Below are 21,587 nucleotides of genomic sequence, written 5' to 3'. Positions count from 1 at the left end.
AACACATTAACTGCCACATGAGCTGTATTTAAGTCATGCTAGTTTTTAGCCCAGGGCCTTGAGGAGCATATGTAACTCACACATCTCTTCACCTTGGGAGCTATGTGAACTATTTTCTAAGTTGCATATAACTCATGTACAGCAAACAATAAAAAATAACATATTTTTCATTAAATTAGAAAGGATTGTTTTGTTTTCGAAGTTTTTATTCTATTTTCATAACTAAACCCTGTGGCCCCAAGGAAAAGTTGTTTTTTTTTTTTGGTTTTTTTTTTGGTCTAGTGTGGCAGGGAATGTGTTAAATTACAAAAAAAAAAAAAAATGTAAAAACAGCTGCTTAAGGGCAAGAGAGAATATCCTGGTCAAACTCAAGGAGAACTAAAGATGGAATTAGAATATGATATTAAATAAGCTATTTTAACTATTATAACAAGGATCTAAATCAAATTGTTTGCAAGAAAAGAACAAATAGGAAAACCCCACAGATATACAAAGTATAATAATAAATCAAATTAAAATTCTGAAACTGAAACACTATTTGCAGATACTTCACAGAAAACAATTGAGTAAATTGGAGATGAACAGAAATGTAATTTAACTTGAATATAAATTAATAGAGATTATCTAATCTAAATAACATAGGTATAAAAATATTTTTTTTTAAATGAGCAGAGCTTCACTCATCTGTGGGACATTGAAATGTCTAACATAAGTGAAATGAGACTCCCAAAGGGAAAACAGAGAGAAGAGGAATCAAAAAAATTTGAAAAAACTGTCAAAAATATTCTCCAATTTGGTAAAAAAAAAAATTTTTAATCAAGAAGCTCAGCAAACTACAAGAAGGATGAATATCATACAAATCATACTTGAGAGCATCATAGTTTAAATGGTTATAGTCAAAAGTAAAATCTTGAAAACAAAGCTTAAAACAGACATTACATTTAAGTTAACAATGAAATGAATTCAGGCTGACTTATTAACAGAATCTGTAGAGTCCAGAAGACAGAAAAGTAAAACTTTTAAATTGTTTTGAAAAGTTTTAAAAAATGTTAACCCAAAAGGAAGGCAGGAAAAAAGAGAGGAACAAAAAAAACTGGATAAACAGAAAACAAATGATAAGGTGGTATACCTAAACCTAATAATATTAATAATTATATTACATTTAAATGGATTAACTGCAATGAAGAGGAAGAAAGCATCAGAATGGATTAAAAAAACAGGATCAACAGGATCCAAATATTAACATATATATTTTAAATGTAAAGACATCTATACACTGAAATTAAAAAGATGGGAAAGGTATGCTCTGTAAAGTATAGCCACTAAAGGGAAGAATTGGCCATACTAACATCATAAAGGTAGATTTCAAGTCAACAAAATATCATAATTAAAAGTGTTATTTTATATTGAGAAAGGATTCAATTAATTACAAAGATATAGTAATCCTAATTATGTACACACATAATAAAACAGCTTTAAAATACATGAAGCAAAAATTGAGAAAATTTAAAGGAGAAACAAAATTTTACAATCATATTGGGAGATTTTTAATGCCTCTCTCTTAAGCAATTGATAGAAAAACTAAACAAAAAAATTAGAGACATAGAAGATCTGAACACTGTCAACCACAATGACATAATTAGTATTAATATTTAAGGAGCTTTTCACCTACTAGTTGCAAAATACAAATTATTTTCAAGTACATATGTATGTTCACCAAAATATGCTGGGCCATATGACAAATCTCAATGAATTTCCAAACACAGTAATTTTATAGAGTGACCACAATCGAAGTAGATTAGAAATCAGAGACAATAAAATATACAAGAAAACACACACACGCGCGCGCACCACACACACACACACACACACACACAAATATTTCAGAAGTAAACAATACACTTCTAAGTAACCAAAGGGCCAAACAAAAAATCACAAGGGAAATAAGAAACATTTCTAACTGAATGCTTGTTTGTAGAAATTGACAAGTTGACACTAAAATTTCTGCAAAAAAGCAAAGGAACAACAACCTGCAGAATATTCTTAGGAAAGAGTAAAGTAATTTACACTATCCTCATTTCAAAAGTTGCTATATTTCTCACCTGTAAAATGGAGGAAAAAAAAAGTTGCTATAAAGCTACATATAGTGTTTACAACCTAATTGATCACAATCAGTTACAGATTCCTTTGTTCCTTCTCCACTCCCACTGCTTCACTTAACCAGTCTTAAAAAATAAATAAATAAATAAAAGCTTCATATACGAGTAGGTATATTTCTGGACTCTATTCAATTCTGTTGATTATTTTGTCAACTGTTATGCTAATACCACATTGTCTTGATATTTTTGCTCGATATATAAGTCTCAAATCAGGAAGCATAAGTCCTCCTATAAGTTCTTTATGAAACTTGATTTTGCTCTTCTAGGTTCTTTGCATTTCCCTATAAATTTCAGAATTGACTTTTTAATTTCTTTTGGAAAAAACAGTCTCCTGGGAATTGATTGGGATTACATGATAGATAGATCAATTTAGGAAGAACTGCATTCTCAACAATATTGCATCTTCTGGTTCATGAATTTGGCAACTTACACTATACACAAAAAACAATTCTGAATAAATTGTGAATGTAAGTGACAAAAGCAAAGATTTAAAATGTTTTGAAGAAAATAGAGGTGCAAACATTTCTGTCTTGGGGATAAGTATTTCTTAAATGAGATACCAAAGCACTAGCTATAAAAGATTAATTTACCTAAATTAAAATTAAGAACTTATTTAATTTCAGTTCATCAAATGATACCCTAAAGAAAATGAAAAGCCAAGATACACACTGATATATCTGCCACACATTTAACTTACTGGGGATTAATATCAAGAACATATAAAGAACTTTTGTAAAACAATAACAAAAAAATCCAACAGAAAAATGGACAAAAGACATAAACAGATGTTTCACAGAGGAGGACACACACTGACTAGTAAGCATTTGATGATTTGTTCTATCAGACATTAAGTATTAAGACCAAAATAAAATTTTATTTTATACTCATTCAGTTGCCAACAAATTAAGAAGTCTGACAACACTAAATGTTGAGGAGGACATGAATCAACCAGATCTCTTATACATTGTTGGTGGGAGTAAAACTGACAAAACGATTTTGAAAAATAAGTCATCAGTACATTGTAAAAGTAACATGTTCCTACCCTACAATCCAGGATTTCCATTCCTAGATACATAATCCACAAAAAAATGCATGCACATGAACACAAAGAATCATGTACAAAAATGTCAACTGCATCATTATTTGTAACAGCAAAATCCAGAATTAACCAATGTAGTCATCTAGAGATGCATAGATAAGTAGTTACAATATATTCACGCATAACAGAATATTTTAAAACAGTGAAAATAAACAGCTTTATTGAACAACATAGATGAATCTTAGTAATATTAATAATGAGTCAAAATTGCCAAAACCCATATAATACGTATTATGCCATTTTTATAAATGACAAAACTAAACAATAAACTGTTTTCCCATAAATATGTATGTGATAAAACTTTTAAAAAATAATCAGAATGGTAAATATTAATAGTTTAGTGGTTACCTCTGGTGAGAGAATCAAAGCATCAGATTAGGGAGGAACATACAATAGATGTAAATTATTAGTAACGTTCTAGTCTTTGGATGAGTTAGTGAGATCGAGGATGTATATTATAATAAACAAACAAATTAAATAGGCCTAGGCATATAACATAATAGTGTGTTATGTCATAAATTTATGATTAGTCCAATTCTGTCCAAAAAATGCAATCAATATAATACAAATTAAAAATTTTCGTCTTAAGTTTGAGGTATTGGCAAGACAGATGTGCTGGGTTCCAAAAATTACTGTTGAAAACTCATCAATAAACATTTAAGCACCTAATTTCCTGTTTGTTTTCATTCCATTTCTGAATTAAATTAATAAATTTAAAATTTAAAAAAATGCTAAGTGCCTTAAAAATACTTAAATAAATTTATGGAAATAGAGTATTTTTTAAAAAGATATTTCTAGCTGAAAGTTACAGTGAAGATTATCTTAAAAAGGTACCATTTAACATTTTCTATATGCCAAGCTCTGCACTAGACATGCACTATGTTATTAATCCTCATAAAACTCTATGACATTGATACCATTAATAACATTTTGTGTATGAGGAAAGTAGATAAAAGGGTTAAGAAATTTGTTCAAGTACACAAAGCTCACAGGCAAAGCTATAATTTAATCTCAGATTTTTTTGAATTCAGATCCTTCATATTTATCTATACCATAGGAAATACTAAGAAAGGTCAAATGACCTGTCCAAAATCACCCATCGAGGTAGTGGCAGAATCAGGACTAATAGATATTAAGTACACATACCAGGCATTATGGCAGGTACTTTATGAGACTTACTGTTAGGTACTCTTTACATTCCATTATCTCATTGAGTTAGAAAGTGTCAAAATGGGCAAGACCTATTAATTTTCCCTTCAATAATGTGTATCAACCAAATGATTCATCACAATAACTATACTTGATATACTTTGTATTTTGACATGTATTTGTGTATGAATCTGTAATGTATTATATTAATATAATATTCATGTCTACAAGTAGAAAAATAGTATAATGCAAAACTATCTGCAGACCTTTATCTTCCAATGTATGCAAATCTGTTTTACTCAATTGTAGGAGATGATTTAATTTCATATTATACTGGGTAACATTTTTAGAAAATGTCTCTCACCTGTGCTGAGTGGTCTGAATCATTTTCTTGAGGTAAAGAATAAGGTGCTCCCTGGGATTCCTGAAGTTGTTCTTTTAATTTAGCATTTTCTTGCTCTTTTTGAAAGAGCTGATCCTGAAGATTAACAACACTTTGCCGAAGCACAGCTTCATTCGATTTTGTGGTCTCAAAACAAATATGCAACTCATTGTAAAGCTGTTTCAAAAAATATATCCAAATTATATCAATAAAATAGTTATGCCTGTATATACATACATATATACACACACATTTATGTATACATAAGGACTGTATATGACATAGTCCTTGCTTTCAGGTTATTTTAATACTCTGAGAGAGGAAGAAGATATAAACACAAGGAAAACTAAATAGTATCACCAAATAGCAATGAAAAACAACTGATGTCAAAAGGCAACATGTATTATTGGCCAGTGTAACATAGGAAAAAAGTGTTAAATTTCTAAAGAGGAAGAAAATACTTTACACTAGCCACATTAATCTTGGAGGGCTTTATGAAAAAGGATTTAAACTGAGTCATGACAGAATTATTGGAATTGACCAAAAACAAAAAGTCATTCTAAAAATGAAATAGATGTGAAAAAATTATGAACAGTGATAAGAAAGGACAGAAAGGAGAATGAGGTATGACAGTCTAACTGGACTTAATATATACAATTAAAAGAAAACAAAGAAAAACAAGGAATATTTCATTAAAGGTTGATTAAGGTTGACTGATATATTCCTACTTAGTATAATTTAGTATCTACCCCTGAGGAGGGGCAGAAGGAACAGTAATAGACAAAGTCAAGCAATAAGATTGTAGATAGAATGTAAAGATTCTTCAATATCATATTAAGGAGGATAGACTTGTTCTGTAGACAACAGGGAGTTACTGAAGACCTTGAACGTGTGATAAAATAGAAGCAATGATCTGGAGGCTTGAAAGGTGACTTTAGATTTTTTTTAAAGTCAAGGCAATATGAATTAAATAAATTTAAAACTAGAGTTTATTAAAACTGTAAGACAGTGTATGTTACATAAGTGGTGTCATACAGAGCATAATATAGGGTTAACAAAATGGTATGCCTCCAATACTCATGAACTTGCTTGTTGATGAAAACTCTAACTTATGATTGTGATTTAATGAGTTACATTTCAATCTGTGGTAACTGATTTACATACAGAATCTGTATGTATATCTGTGGCTAGGATGAGTGAAGGTCAGCCCTTCACTGCACAGTCACTTATTCAGTGAATCTTTAAACACTTTCTATTATTTGGGTGCTTTATTTAAGCTAACCTTCTTTTATCCAATTAGTACAAATTAATCTCTTTGAAAAAATACAAAATAATATTATTAAAGATTCACAGATTTCAAATATTTGAGAATCTCATACACATTGATAAGTTCGGACAAAGAAAAACACATAGCTTCTCTCCCAACTTCCAAGGTGTAGTCATGTTGCTAATGTGTGGTCAGGACTGAGGACCAATTTACTGGCCATTAGTGTCAAGAGTGTGGTAAACCTTACTCTTGGATTTCACATCTTGCAATCTTCCTTCACAAATATAAGGCCATAAATGAATAAGCCAAATCTTAATTTCTTGTCTCTTCTTTTCTCTACCCTCTTTCATGCTTCATAAAATAGAGGACTAATAGCACACTTTGTGTGTTCTTTTGTTCTCTCTGCCATGCAGTTTAAGTAGTCGCATGCAATCCTATTTATAAGTTGCCCTGACTTGATCTGAAATCAATGAGTGGGTAACTCTAGACACTGGGGCAAACTGTCTACCAAAAAGCAGGTGTAAAAGAACTGAGAAAGCCTGGAAAAGATTATCTAGACAAGCCCTGCTCCAGGAATTGGGACAAACTCTTATTCCTTAGCTCTTACTACAAATATACACCTTCTACTTGCCTATTTTCTTTGATGGCTGACTCGACTTCACTTATTTAATAATAATAAGATCACTTAGTTGTGGACTTAAGAGTACAGGAAGCAAAGCTATCCTCCAGCCATTTTTAATTCTGGGCTCCAGTCTAGCGGTAAACTTGGTTAAAACAGCCTTTAATTCGATTAAACCTATCCTTATTTCTAAAGTGTTTTTTTGGTGACAAAGCCTCAGGGTAATAAAATGTTTATTTCTCTAGATCTTGCAAGGAGGTAAAAGTTTAGAATGTTCCAGTGCCCTGGGTAGATACCATCATATTCTCATTCCATTAATAAAAGAGAGAGAAAAAAAAGTTCTTAAGTAGGTAACATGATAAACGCATTCATCTGCATAGCTTGTGGCATCATAAGTGTAATTTCTTCCCTCTTAGCATTCAGGATTCCTTATGGCAGTTTTCAGACTCTTTCCTGTATAATTTCTTTCCTCTAACAATCCAAAAATCTGGATGGATCAGAATTTTTTGCAAGATTCTGGCATAAAAAAACAGGTAATCATATATTCCATTATATACTTTAGAAGTAGCAATGATTATAATTCACATGTAATTTATTATTCTTACTATATTCTTTGTACTATTTTCTGTTAAAGAAATTAAAGTGGAAAAAGGTTAAAAGGATCTCCAGGGGACAGAAAGCAAATCATCTCTAGAAATAGGACCCCAAACTCCAAGTCCTTTAACTTCCCAAAATTTTATTAGTGTGGAAGACCAATATACTGATACTAATTGGTTTAAAAAACAACATTTTTCCAAATTTAGTAAGTATACTATAGTTATCCCTAGTTATCCATGAGAGATTGGTTCCAAGACCCAAGCAGATACCAAAATCTATGGATGCTCCAGTCCCTTATATAAAATGGTATAATATTTGCAGATAACCTATGTACATCCTCCTATGTACATTAAATCATCTCTAGATTGTATATAATACCTAATAAAATGTAAAAATTATATAAATAGTTGGCATACTATTTTTTTTGCATTACTTTTTACAGCTGTACTATTATTTTTTATTGCTTTTTTTTCCACATATTTTTGAACCATGGTTGGTTGAATCCATGAATGTGGAACCCTTAGATATGGAAGGCCAACTATGTTTTCAACATTGATTGAGACCATAAAATTGTTCAAGTGAAAACTAGATAATTTATAACTGAAAATGAGAAGAAAATATTGATTTACATGTAATTTAGATTAAAAGTATGTATAAGTTAACTCCTTATTTTCCCAGATTGGTATTAGCTTGTGAAATATAACTATCATTAAATAGAACAAAAGTTGTAAGATATATATTTAGTACCCAAAACATATTAGATGGTTTAGAAATCATAAATGCTGACATAATTCCTATAAATATTTAAATCATACAAATATGTAAATGATATATTTAATATAAAAATATTAAAAGTTATATAAAGGACCATATGCTCAGAGGAAGAGAACATACTAGCTTACTTTAATTTTTCTTGATGGTGTTTCTCTTTTAGAATAGCCTTCCACATTACATGGTAGGTAGATTTGTGTATGGGATCAATGATTTGTTACGGAGACCTCTGGGAAAATATGACTTACCTCTTTCCTGTGCTTAAAAGCTTTTTCAGTTTTCTCTCTTCACCTTTGTTTCCCCTCCTCATTCCCCTCATCCTACCACTCTGGGCAACTGTTTTTATTTTTTAAGATAATTAAATGGACGTTATGATATAAATATACTTAAATGAGAAAAAAGGGGAAATGAAAAGGCAAGGAGAAAAGAGTGAAGAATTGTGAGAAAGAGAAAAAAGGAAATAGAAACTTCATTAGAAATAGTAAATTAAGAAGACCTAACTCTTAAAGAAGTTTAGTAAGAATTGGAAATAAATTGTTTGTGTAATATTATTTTTTAATTCAACTCACCTGAGTCTTACAGATAAACCCCAACTATTATTTGGAAGTATTAAAATTACCTTACATGAAAATATATTTAAAAATCTGATTTTCTAAGTAACCAATTTCATCACATTGTTGCATGGGTTATTAAACAGATTATCCAAATTTATTGTAAAATCTAGAAAAATACATGTAGAAGAAGATTAAGGAAAAGTACCAAGTAAAATGCTCTAGAATAAGAATGAAAAATTTAATGGAAATGAACACTAGAAGTCTGAACAGTAGCACACATGACAAATAAAGCAGTGTGATTATTCCCAAATTTTAAAATCCTGCACTCCACAATTAATACATTTTCTGGGGGAAAACCACGGGGTTAATAAAAAGTCTGCAGTAGGTCAAAAAGTTCAAAATCATGATGTAATAGCAAAATAAAAGAAACCAAATTTGTACAATTAAGAGAAACAGTGGCTGAAGAATGATGATGGAGGCCCTTTTCATAGGATAGTAACATGTTATACTTTCCTTTCACCAAAAAGAATGCAATAAAATCTTTCAAATAACATTTAACTTAGATACCAGGATAAATTTTCCAACATTAAAAGTTATTAAACATTGAAAGAATTTTGATGAGAATGGATAATGTGAGTTTATAGAATCTGTTTTCTGAGAACTTTAAGGATAAGGATAAGTTCATGTGTAACTGAACTATACTGTGGCCTTGATTAAAAAAAAGCTTAAGAGTGTGGGTTCTGGACTCAAGCTTACCTAGATTTGAATTCTACACAAGTAGCTGTTTGACTTCAGATAATACTCAAAGTTTCAGTTACCTGATCTATAAAACAGGGATAATAATAGTAATACCACATCAGGTTGGTGTGAGGCTTAGTGAGGCAAAAGCCCCACTGCCAGTGCCTGATACACAATAAACTCAATAAATGTTAACCATTATTATTATATAATTGCTAGGAATAACTTATATTTTTACCTCATTTTACATAATATATTTCTAAAATAATTTCTGTAAATGTAAACACAGATTCTCCCTGGCTCATAGTACAATTTTATCTTCTTTATTTGTGATTGTACACTGACTAGAAGGCCTTCTCACTTATATTCTTAGCTTCTCCACATTTTTATACCACTCCAGAACGATTCATCCACCCAAATTGTTAACAATTAAATAGATTACAATAATATTTAAATTAAAATGGAAATAATCCTATTTTGAAAAGTGTAAAAATATTCTTACAATTATGATTTTTAAATTGCATTATCCAAAGTGGGATATCATAGTATGCAACTCCTTAAGTTTCAATAATTTAACATTAACTGATCATTTGGTAGGCAGGTCACCTTCAAACTCCATGACTCCTGTTCGTTATTATTTTATAATTTTAACAAGAGTATCCTTATATAAAAACTAATTAAAACCACTAATAAGATGTTGCTAGCTTCTTCATAAAAGGAACTCTTCCCTGGGTGGATTGGAGGGAGAGAGAGTGAGAGTGTGTGTGTGTGTGTGTGTGTAATGAACAGTAATAGTCTCAACTGACAAAAAAAGATGTTTATTGCAGCTTTATTTACAATAGTAAAAATCTTAACATATATAATCAACACTAGAAAAATGATTAAACAAATTACATTACCATTTCTAAAACAGTTATATGTCATGATACTGCTTTAATGTAACGTTAAAGTGAAAGATTTTAGTGTTTTCACAGATATGTTAAAATGAGTTTTAAAAACTGAAAGAAAATATTCAAAATGTTCACAGTATTTGCTTCTGGGGTATGGAATTATAAAAGTTTTTTTCTTTGTTTTTATGAATATCTATTTACACACAGACTACAAAAAATAATTGTAATGTCTACTAACTGTAGGCAAATTTATAAAGTATAAATAATAATCAAGGAAAAGACTTTCAAATTGAGTCTAGCAGAGGATACTAATGAAAACTTTTTGGACAACTATAAGGACCTAAAATAACTTCAAAATTAAAATATTAAAATGGAAATTACAATTTCAGAATGAGTAGTAAGTTAAATATCTGCTAAACTCCCCTTTCCCCACCCAAAAGGTAACATCTATAAAACAAAGAAAAGGAAAATGAAATTCAAACTGTAGAAAGGACAAAAAATAGACTAACACAGGAAAACTAAGCCAATCCTTTAAAACAGATTTCAGTTTGTTCTTTTTGGGTTTTCTTCCACCTCAATACTATTCACAACCACAACACATTCTTTTTTTTTTTTTTTTTTTTTTTTTTTTTTTTTGAGACAGAGTCTCACTCTGTTGCCCAGGCTAGAGTGAGTGCCGTGGCGTCAGCCTAGCTCACAGCAACCTCAAACTCCTGGGCTCAAGCGATCCTCCTGTCTCAGCCTCCCGAGTAGCTGGGACTACAGGCATGCGCCACCATGCCCGGCTAATTTTTTCTATATATATTTTTAGCTGTCCATATAATTTCTTTCTATTTTTAGAGGTGGGGTCTCGCTCTTGCTCAGAGCTGGTCTCGAACTCCTGAGCTCAAACGATCCGCCCACCTCGGCCTCCCAGAGAGCTAGGATTACAGGCGTGAGCCACCGCGCCCGGCCTAACAACACATTCTTATCACTTACATCTCTCATTGTCCACAATGATTCTTGGAGTAGATAAACACAATCCTAGGGGGACGGTGTGTGAGGTTTCAAAATGTACCCCAGATCAAGATTTAGGTTATGACAAATTCTCCAAATAGGGGTATATAATTTCTACCTCTCTAAATTTAGTAAAGGTACTGACCAGGAAATTTATGGCTTGAGCTAGAGTTCAGTTTGAAGAGTTATGAGAAGCTAATTTGTCTCTTTGATACCTTCTTATCTTCTCAGAATAAATATTACTAATATTACATCATAAAAGAGAACCTTCTTTATCTCCAGCCTAGGAATAGGCCCAAGCTATGTTTCTATACTTCTCTCTACTTCTATTACAACATACATCATTCTTACTTCTACTACTCAGTGTCTGCTATCAACTAATTTTAAGATATAAGAGGTGAAGAAATAAAGAAGGTAGAATGATATCTATACAGATAACTGCGGGGAGAGCTTTCAGGCATTGGAAGTAAGTGTACCTTGAAGGCTGAAGAATATGTGGTATGCTCAAGGAACAGAAACATGGTTAGTGTGGCTGAAGTGGAACAAATAAGAAGATAAGGCAAAAGATCAGAAAGGTAATGTAGAACCATGTCATATAGGGTCCCACAGGTGGTAGTAAGAACTTAGGTTCTTAGTTTTAAAGGGCTGGGAAACCAACAGAGAGATTTGAAGAGAGGAACAACCTGATTTGACTTACCAAGTTTTTGCATGAATATCTGGGCACCTATGTTGAGAACACACAAAGGGATTAAGGCCACAACAAAGACACAAAGTGGCAAGTTACTGCAATAATCCAGGTAATACATGATGGTGCCCTGGACAGCATGGTCACAGCAGAGGTGTTAGGAAGTAGTAGAATTCTAGAAACGTGTCGAAGATAGAGCAGACAATACCTTAGTTTTGAACATGTTAAGTGTGAGATGCCCATTAGGCATCCAAGTGAAGAGATATTATGTAAGCAATTAGATATACATTTTCCCAGAGTTCAGAGAAGAGATCCATGGTAGATAAACAATTTTAGGAGTCATCAGCATACAGATGCATGCCGAACATCCCAAATCCAAAAATCTGAAATGCTCCAAAATCTGAAACTTTTTGAGCACCGACATAATGTGCAAAGGAAATGCTCACCGGAGGATTTTGGATTCCAAATTTTCAGATTTGGGATGCTCACACAGTAAATATAATGAAATATTCCAAAACCTGTAAAAATCTGAAATCCAAAACATTTCAGGTCCCAAGCATTTTGGATAAGGGATGCTCAACCTGTAATATGATTTTGAAAGATAAGGTGATTGGATAAAATCACCTAGGATGTGAGTTTAAACAGAAAAAAAGATGGGGTCCTAAGACTGAGGCCAGGGACATTTTAATTTTAAGACTTACAAGGACAGGAGACTAGGAAGGATCAGAAAGAGTAAAGGAACAGCTACAAATGAAAGAAAGAAAACCACACAATTGTAGTATACTGGAAACTGGGGGCTGGGGAGTGTTTTTAGAGAGAGTCATTAATAATGACAAATGTTGAGGGGAAAAAAGAGAAAACAACTAAAATTACTAAAAGGGTATAAATTTTCAAATCATTTTAGCAATGCAGAATGGTTTAGAAATGAAAACACGGTGGGCAATCCCACCATATAAAACAAAAAGGTAGTACTGCTCTAGCTGAAGTGGAGAAGATAGGCTCTACCCTACCTTCCTGCTTGGCATCTCATTCATGTCCTTAGGGAAACACAAAGGGAACACAGGATACAGACTAAACACTCTTCCAAATCATCATTTTAAAATGTGTTTATTCTCACTTACAAGGGGGAACTAAATGAAGGGTAAATATGGTCATAAAAAACTGTAATGAACCCCAGAAGCAAGAAGGGGGGAGAGTGGCAGGGGCGTGAGGGATAAAAAACTACCAGTTGAGTACAATATACACTATTCTGGTGATGGGTACACTGAAAGCCCTGACTTCAGCATGATACAATTCATCCACGTAACAAAAAACACTTGTACCCCTTACATTTTTTAAATAAAAGAATTTTTAACGTGTGTTTAAAGGTTACTTAATAAATTTATTTATTTCCTGTTATTGTAAATATTGGATTTTCATGGTGCTTTTTCGGAAGAAGAATAAATGAAAAAAATCCCAAAATTTTAGAGATAATATGAATTGTACTATTTAACCTCTCTAAGCCCCACCTGACTCAACTATTAAATGGGAATAATCTCACTTTCATAGCATTTATTGATATATAAACTAAATTATATAAATAACTTATCCCACTACAAAAAACATACAAAGAACTCAATAAAGGTGTTTTATAAAAATTATTAATAGCTATAATTATTGCTGCTGAGTCAGTTAGCATGTCTAAATAGTTAAGTAAGCCTTCTTGAGGGGCTCCTAAAAGAACTGTAAAGTAAAATGACCACTGAAAAGAAACACAAAATAGAGAGAAAGATCCTTGGAAAATATTGATCTTTAGACCTCATCAGCATTCTCCTTTGTGTCTGTGCAGATTTGCCAATAAAATAATACACAAATTTTATAATGAAAGTCTGGCTTAGGTCATAAACTAGGACCATACTTCATAAAATAACTTCTTCTAATAGATGGCCGAGTAATTCCATTCCCCAAATCCTTTCTGGTTTGGGGGCTACACCCCTAGTATGTTTCATGATAGATATCCAAATTCCAATTTATAAAAATATTCTGCAAAGTAAATTTATAATCTATTTTAAATGATTCAGCTCTAATAACTATAAAATCTCACAAAATTTTAAATATTACCAAATTGAACCATCCTTCATTTTTAATTTTGAAGAAATATAAGAGTAATAATGAAATGCTAAAATTTGAAAAAAATTGAATTCTATAAATTTTCATTTAAGTTCATACATATAAATTTATATTTTTATGATAGAATAAAAGCATACTTTTTGATATGATATACTTTCAGCTGTGTGAACATCTTCCTGATTTCTCATTACTTTTTGTGTGTCCATATTGAGAACCTGAAGCTGCTGGATCAGCTCTGCTTGTTGTGCCGTATGTGCACTGTTCTGTTTGTAAAGATTCTGCAGCTCCTGCAATTCCTTCCTGAGCAAAGCAAGCAATAAATAGAGAAAAGCATGAATAAAGACCATCTCAGTTAAATAATTGTGTTCATCTAAGGTTATAGATCTGCTTCCTCTTTTTCATCTAGTATTTTTTACTGCATGCAAACTTATTAATAAAAGAAATAATATATAAAATATTTAATATTTATCACATACACCTAGAAATTATTGATAGAACTACTATGACTTATCAATTTTCTTTTATAGCTTGATTAATAAAAACCCTGGATATATAGTTATAGTACCACCTTTTTACGGAACTTAAGTTAACACTTCAGTTCCAAGAATTAAGTACTGATGCCAACTAGGGGCACCAGAAGAAGGTTATGAATACAGGGTAAGTCAACTTTTCATTTTATATTATATAGAACTTTAAATATATTAAAAAGAATCTGAAAAGGCAAATTAAACGTTCAAATCAAAGTTACTTAAAGCACCACTGCCAATTCTAGTTTGTAACCTCAGGTGACTGAGCTGGGATTCCTTTGACTCCTCTAATCCAACTTGAAGGAAATGATGAGGCAAGAATTTCAGAAGGAAGGAGAGCAACATAAGAAAAAAAAAAATAGTCCTTCCAACCCACCCAGGGTAAAATTAGTAAGCAGGAGGTCAAATGAATTAGTAATGGTAATGATGGTACTAGGAGTCCAGGAAAACTGCACCTCTGGGACAGAGGTTTCCAGATTTCTGCGGTAGTGAATCTGTGTGATACAGATCATTATAAAACTAAAAATTATTTTGTATATTCAGTTTAAAAAGAAAAATATTTAGAGATCTATGAGGTCTGTCTGGAAAGTATCCAGCCATGTAATATGAAAACTAGAGACATTAAGGAAGATACAAGATACAAGAAACATTGTACACAGGACAATGACACCTAAGTCCCCTTCAAAGTAGGCACCTTGAGATCTCACACAGTTCTCTCAGCATCTCTTAACCTAACCCGTACATGTTCAGCATCCTCAGGCGTTCTGTTTGTTGCAGACCTTCCAGAACATGGATTAGTTTCAACAGATTCTTGACCATTTTGAAGCATTTTTGCCACACTTTGATTTGCACTGCACTCATTGCATGATCCCCAAAAGCTTCTGAATCATCCAAATAGTTTATGTGCAGTAATGTTCATGCTTAACGCAAAATTTGATGCAGATGCGTTGCTCTACTCAGTCATATTGAATGCGACAGCCACACAGTACACATACTCACTCATTGCGTCTAGCACCCTGCTGACTAGTACAGTGAAGTCGTTGTTCATGTAAGCGCATTAGAGTCCACTCTCATTGGCTGCCAGGTTATACACCGATGTCACACAAAACATTCTTGTTATGTTAAAAATGGCTGGATACTTTTCAGACAGACCTTGTATTTCACTGAAATATACTATATACACTCATCCCTTGGTATCCATGGGAGACTGGTTTCAGGACTCCCCTTGAATAACAAAATCCATGAATTCCCAAGTCTCTTATATAAAATGGTGTAGTATTTGCATATAACCTAAGCACATCCTACCATATATTTTAAATCATCTCTAGATTATAATACCTAATACAATGTAAATTTTATGCAAATAGTTGTTATATTGTATTGTTTAGGGACAAATGACAAGAAAGAAGTCTATACATGTTCAGTACAGATGCAACCATCCTTTGTTTTTGCTGAATATTTTCAATCTGTAGTTTGTTTAATTCATAAATGCAAAACCCACTGATAAAGAGGGTCGACTACAGCTTATATTTTAAAGATTGCATTTTTTAAATGGAACTTTTTCTTTACTTACAACTTCAAACTGGTAATTCATTCACATAATATAAATCTTTATAAAAAGAAGGAACAAAAGAGATATGCAGTTGTTGAAGATGTATGAAAATTAATATGAGAGAAAAGAGTTCTGCTTTTTAGAGGTTTTTAACATTAATGTTTTCCAAACACAACCACAATACCTGTACCCATACAGATATATGTACATACCCCATTTTTCTATAATTATTCAAAAAAATGAAACTTGCAGAAAATAACAGTCCACAAATGGAGAAGCAGAGCAAAGAGAACCAAGAATGCCTTCAGGAAATGTAACACATACAAGAGGAGGAGAAGAGACCCAAAGTAATGATGCATGCTGAGTACTGCCATTTTTCATTAATAAGAATGGCAAAAATTATCAAAATAGATAAGCAATAGTGTGGGAGACAATTTGATCAGAGCACAGTTAAGACTTATGTTAGCCAGGAAACCTAAGTAAATGTTGCATTTAGAAAGGAGACGTGATGAAGCTAAACTATGTCATCTTTCAATACAAGGTAAAATATAACAAATTTATTTTTCTTCCAATGCCAAAAGACATTTGCTATTTCTTAATGAGGGCCAAGTTTAGTAGCTAGTTTGCATTTAAGGATCACATGCAACAAAATATGTACCTTTATTCTTAAGAAACACATTGGAAAGTATGGAGATGCCCACACTATTATGAGGTACTTGTGGATTAAAAATCAGCTAAGGAAAGAGCATATTTTTGTCTCCTATCTCATGCTATTTTATTGGGTATACTCTCAATAAGTGGAATGGAAGCAGTCTCACACTTTGTAGATATTTTCCTTTCTCTTTGTCTCCTCGCATCACCCTCTGAAAAGTAGATGGAATGGTATGTACCCCAAGGTTGCAAATATAAAAAGTAGAACTTATTAGTATCAAAGGAAATAACAAATAAAGCTTACAAAAGTCACACATCTAGACCCCAGGAAAACACTGAATTTGTCTAGACCCTTCTTATTAAACAAGTAAAGGAAAACAGACTCCTTAAAAACGGAGGACTTAAAATTAAGAAAAAAAAATTCATTGTGCATACTCAGAGGAAAAGTATACCTCTGAGTAGGAGTTACTGAAGATATTGGAAGGAAAGTATAGAAAAGGTATGAAAAAGAAGTCATTATACTTCTATGAAATAATAGAATGAATTCAGCAAAGTCTCAGGTTATGAAATCAACATACAAAAAAGAGCATTTCTATACACCAACAATGACCAAGCTGAAAGCCAAATTAAGAACCCAATCCCATTTACAATAGCTGCCAAAAAAAAAAAAAAAAAAAAAACTGGTAATAAATTTACCCAAGGAGGTGACAGATCTCTACAAAGAGCACTACGAATCACTGTGTGTATGTATGTATATATATATATACATGTAGTTATTCTTACAGTTATAGAAGTCCAAGGTCAAAGAGCTGCATCTGGTGAGGACTTCTTGCTGGTGGGGATTCTCTGCAGAGTTCTGAGGTGGCACAGGGCATCTTACAGTGAGAGGGCAGAGCATGCTAGCTCAGGTCTCTCTTCCTTTTCTTGTAAAGCCATCAGTCCCACTCTCATTTACCCATGAATGGATTTAATCCATTCATGAAGGCAGAACCCTCATGACCCAATAGCCTCTTAAATGCCCCACCTCTAAATACTGCCAGACTGGGGATTAAGTTTCAACATGAGTTTTGGATGGGACAAATATTTAAACCGTAGTAGTGATGCCATCTAGGTGATGGAGTAGGCCACGCTACAAATTAGGAATATATCTTTAGAGAACAAGTTTGATAGCAAAGACTGACAGACAGTTTCGAACAGCTTCTCTATGTTATTCTGCAGTTTAAAAAAACTTGACAACTTACAAAAACAAAGATTTATGGCTTGCTTATTATATGTGCTTTCCTTTATTTTAAGGCCCAAATTGGAGCATCACACTACATTGGGAATATGCCATTCTCCTGGCAAAGGGGGAAAAACAAAGGCAAACCAAGCAATGACTCCTTCAAAACATTTGCCAGGGCATGACATATGCCACTTTCACTCCTGTGTTACCGGCCAAAATAAGCCATATGGCTAAATCTGACACCAGCGGGGCAGAAAGCTAGCAACAGGGAAGGCCCTGGTAAAGATGGGCCCATGAGATGAATCAAAACAAAGAGTACAGAATGAATATATCAAAAGTAAAAGTTTAGTGATGAGTACTGAAATATACAGAACCATGCCTAAACATCTGTGTGCATTGTGGTTATTATACAAGAGGAGATAAATTGCTTGAGATACAAATTGAGGGAAGTTAAAATGGTGAATTTATGTGCTAATTTCCAGAGTATTCCTAGCAGGGTATCAAAACCAACTAAAGATGAAATGTAGTTTTTAAAATAAACAACATAATAACATGAACCTTCAAGGTTTTTCAAGTCAGTACATACGTAGCTTTAGAAATATAAAAAGTTAATGTTTCTTATAGAGAAGAAATAATTATTGAAATTTAATAATTCCTTCAAATTCACTTATAGAGACTTATAATTCCATCACATGCACGAAAAACTAGTTACTAAAAGAACATGGGCAATATAGTTTCTTTTATCTAAAAACTTCTGTCTACCCAATCTTCAATCTATAAATATGGCCTGAGAAAAATCTAGAACAATGCTCACAAAATTTTTATACCTGTTATTTCTCTAGGGTTGCATTTTAGTGTAATTTTTTTCCTCTACCTTCTTTGTACTTTTCTGTACTGCATGTATTTTTTATATAATTCACACTTATCATTTATACCAAAATAATTACATCCTTATTTTATTAGTTATCTTATAAATGCAAACAAAAATAAAGCAAGAATAGCAATATTAATTTAAAGAGAATTAGAACTCAAAGCAAAAAATGTACACAGAAAAAAGTAAAAAGTACAATTCACAGTAAAAACAAAACAACTGTGAACACTTTACCAACCAAAATATTGAGCAGAAAAACATGCACATCAAAAACATAAACAATAAAAGAAAAATCATTTGGAAACCATATGGGAAGAAAAGACTCCATTTAAAATAACCACAAAAAATGTGAAAGAGCTAGAAATAAATTTATCAGGAAAAGTTCAGAATCCACATGAGAAACAACTTAAAACACTTTGTAAGGACACAAAGGTAGACTGAAACAAATGGAATGGCATACCATACTCTGGAACAAGATCAAACATCACAAAGATGTCAATTCGCCTTAGGTTTACCTGTAAATTTGATGTTCTAATAAATTACCAAACAAGAAATAAGCAAGTTTACTTTAAAGTTCATATGGAAAATTAATAAGCAATAATGGCTAAAAAAGCTCTGGAAAAGAACAGTATATGAGAATGGGCCAGTCTTCATCATCTGTACCCTGCTTTGCCTAAGTGATGAACTTCTACAGACTAGATTACATAGCTCCTTGTTCTCTAGCTCTGACTGATTTAATCAGTTGGAGGTGCTGGCTGGTGATTAGAGGGTAAAGGATAAAGAGGTCAGAGTATTTATTTCCCTGGCTCCCTCTCTGCTGAGCCACAGTTTGACAGTACCCATGTTCCTCTGTATCAGGCCACTACTCTTATCAGGCAGCCTCTGTCCAGGCACGTTCTCACCAAGACCTAACAACAGCTGTTCTCCTTGCCTCTTCTGGGCAAAGGGCAGTAATGGTTTCCTGCTGTTGATATTCAGTGATTGGGATTATTCTGAATCTAATATCCATTTGGAAAGAGCTAATATCTTTATCATATTGAGTCTTCGAAACCATGAACTTTTTATATCCCTGCATATTTTGAACTTTTTATTTCTCTCAATAATGTTTTAGAGTTCTCTGTATAGAGATAATATACATCTTTCGTTATATTTACTTTTTATATCTTTAGTAATATTGCAAATTAAATTATTTCTAAGTTCAATTCCTAATTTTTTGCTGATATAAAAATGCAATTAAATTTCATACACCATGTATCTACCAAGCATGCTAAACTCATTTATTAAATAATTTATCTATAAACTATTTTTTCTATGTGAATTAATCATGTTTTAGGCAAAAAAAAAAAAATAGATCTTTTTCCTTCATTTCCAGTTCTTATACATTTTAACTTTCATTCCTTCCTTATTGCATACTTGTTATTTCTCACCATGTACTAGACATCATTTTAGAAAACTGTACATATAATTTAAGTCCAGATTGTTTTATCTCCTCCAGATTAATTTACACTGCTTCTACTAAATGCCTGGGAACATCAGAAATCCAGATGCATTAGGCAAATTTCAGGATTCTGACAGAATGTTTTCCTAAGCAAAATTATAACTGCACTGTCTTGACCTTCATTTTTTCATTTTTTGTCAGCTTCATAACTAATTCTAACAAAAATTCTCTTCTGAATTGTAGAATCATTACCTATTCAGGCAAAAGTTTTGGTTATGCAACTTAATTGGTTAGTACTTTATATGCAATTTCTAGGTAAATACAGTTAGATGCTCTATATAGATTACAGACACGTACATTATTAATATATTCATAGAGTCAGCACTTTGTATCCACAGGTTCCACATCCACAGATTCAACCAATAGCCGATGAAAAATTACTTACGGGATACACTATACAATATTTGGGTGATAGGTACATCAAAAGCCCAGAGTTCACCACTATACAATATATCATGTAATGGAATTCAACTTGTACCCCCTAAACCTATCCAAAGAAAGGAAAGAAAAAATATATACTACAATAAAAAATAATACAAGTTTAAAAACCCAAAACAGTACAATAATTATTTACATAGCATTTACATTGTATTGATATCAGAAGTAATCTAGAAATGATTTAAAGTCTATGGGAGGGCCAGGCACAGTGGCTCACACCTGTAATACTAGCACTTTAGGAGGCTAAGGCATGGGATTGCTTGAAGTCAGGAATTCAAGACCAGCCTATGCAAGAGTGAGACCCCATCTCTATGAAAAATAGAAAAATTCGCCAAGCATGCTGGTGCACGCCTGTAGTCCCAGCTACTTGGGAGGTTGAGGCAGGAGGATCCCTTGAGCTCAGAAATTTGAGGTTACACTGAGCTATGATGATGCCACTGCACTCTATCCTGGATGACAGAGCGAGACCTTGTCTCAGAAAATAAATAAATAAAGTATATGGCAGGATGTGCATAGTTATGTGCAAATACTATGCCATTAATATTTGAGTATCCATGGATTTTTGTATCCACGGGGAATCTTGGAGCCAATCCCCTGCAGATATGGAGGGATGATTTTATATACTTATATATGTAATTCCAGGCAAAAATCAGTTGAGGTAGTTCACTAAAATATCTCACAGCACACAGCACAATAGGTGACATGGATTAAATATTCAATAAAATATGGGCCGGGCGCGGTGGCTCACGCCTGTAATCCTAGCACTCTGGGAGGCCGAGGCGGGTGGATTGCTCAAGGTCAGGAGTTCGAGAC

The 21,587-nt window shown here is 32.6% G+C and overlaps 1 protein-coding gene across 3 annotated transcripts in view; it reads right to left on the bottom strand.

Moving 5' to 3' along the window:
- CNTLN (centlein) overlaps positions 1–21,587 on the bottom strand; it is a 286,589-nt gene that overhangs the window by 177,933 nt on the left and 87,069 nt on the right. For 2 of the 3 annotated variants that reach the window (XM_069474222.1, XM_069474223.1), the window contains exons 7-8: positions 14,153–14,315; positions 4,772–4,966 (exon numbers count right to left, since the gene is read on the bottom strand). In XM_069474222.1, coding sequence (XP_069330323.1) covers positions 4,772–4,966; positions 14,153–14,315 — 358 coding nt within the window. Of the gene's footprint in view, positions 1–4,771; positions 4,967–14,122; positions 14,316–21,587 lie in introns of those variants that run through there. The other variant, XM_069474224.1, reaches the window with a different exon arrangement.

This window comes from Eulemur rufifrons, chromosome 7 (assembly GCF_041146395.1).
Source record: "Eulemur rufifrons isolate Redbay chromosome 7, OSU_ERuf_1, whole genome shotgun sequence".
In the NCBI taxonomy this organism is placed as follows: Eukaryota; Metazoa; Chordata; class Mammalia; order Primates; family Lemuridae; genus Eulemur; species Eulemur rufifrons.
Note: the sequence above shows the minus strand (reverse complement) of the source record. Positions and strands in the feature narration are given on the sequence as shown.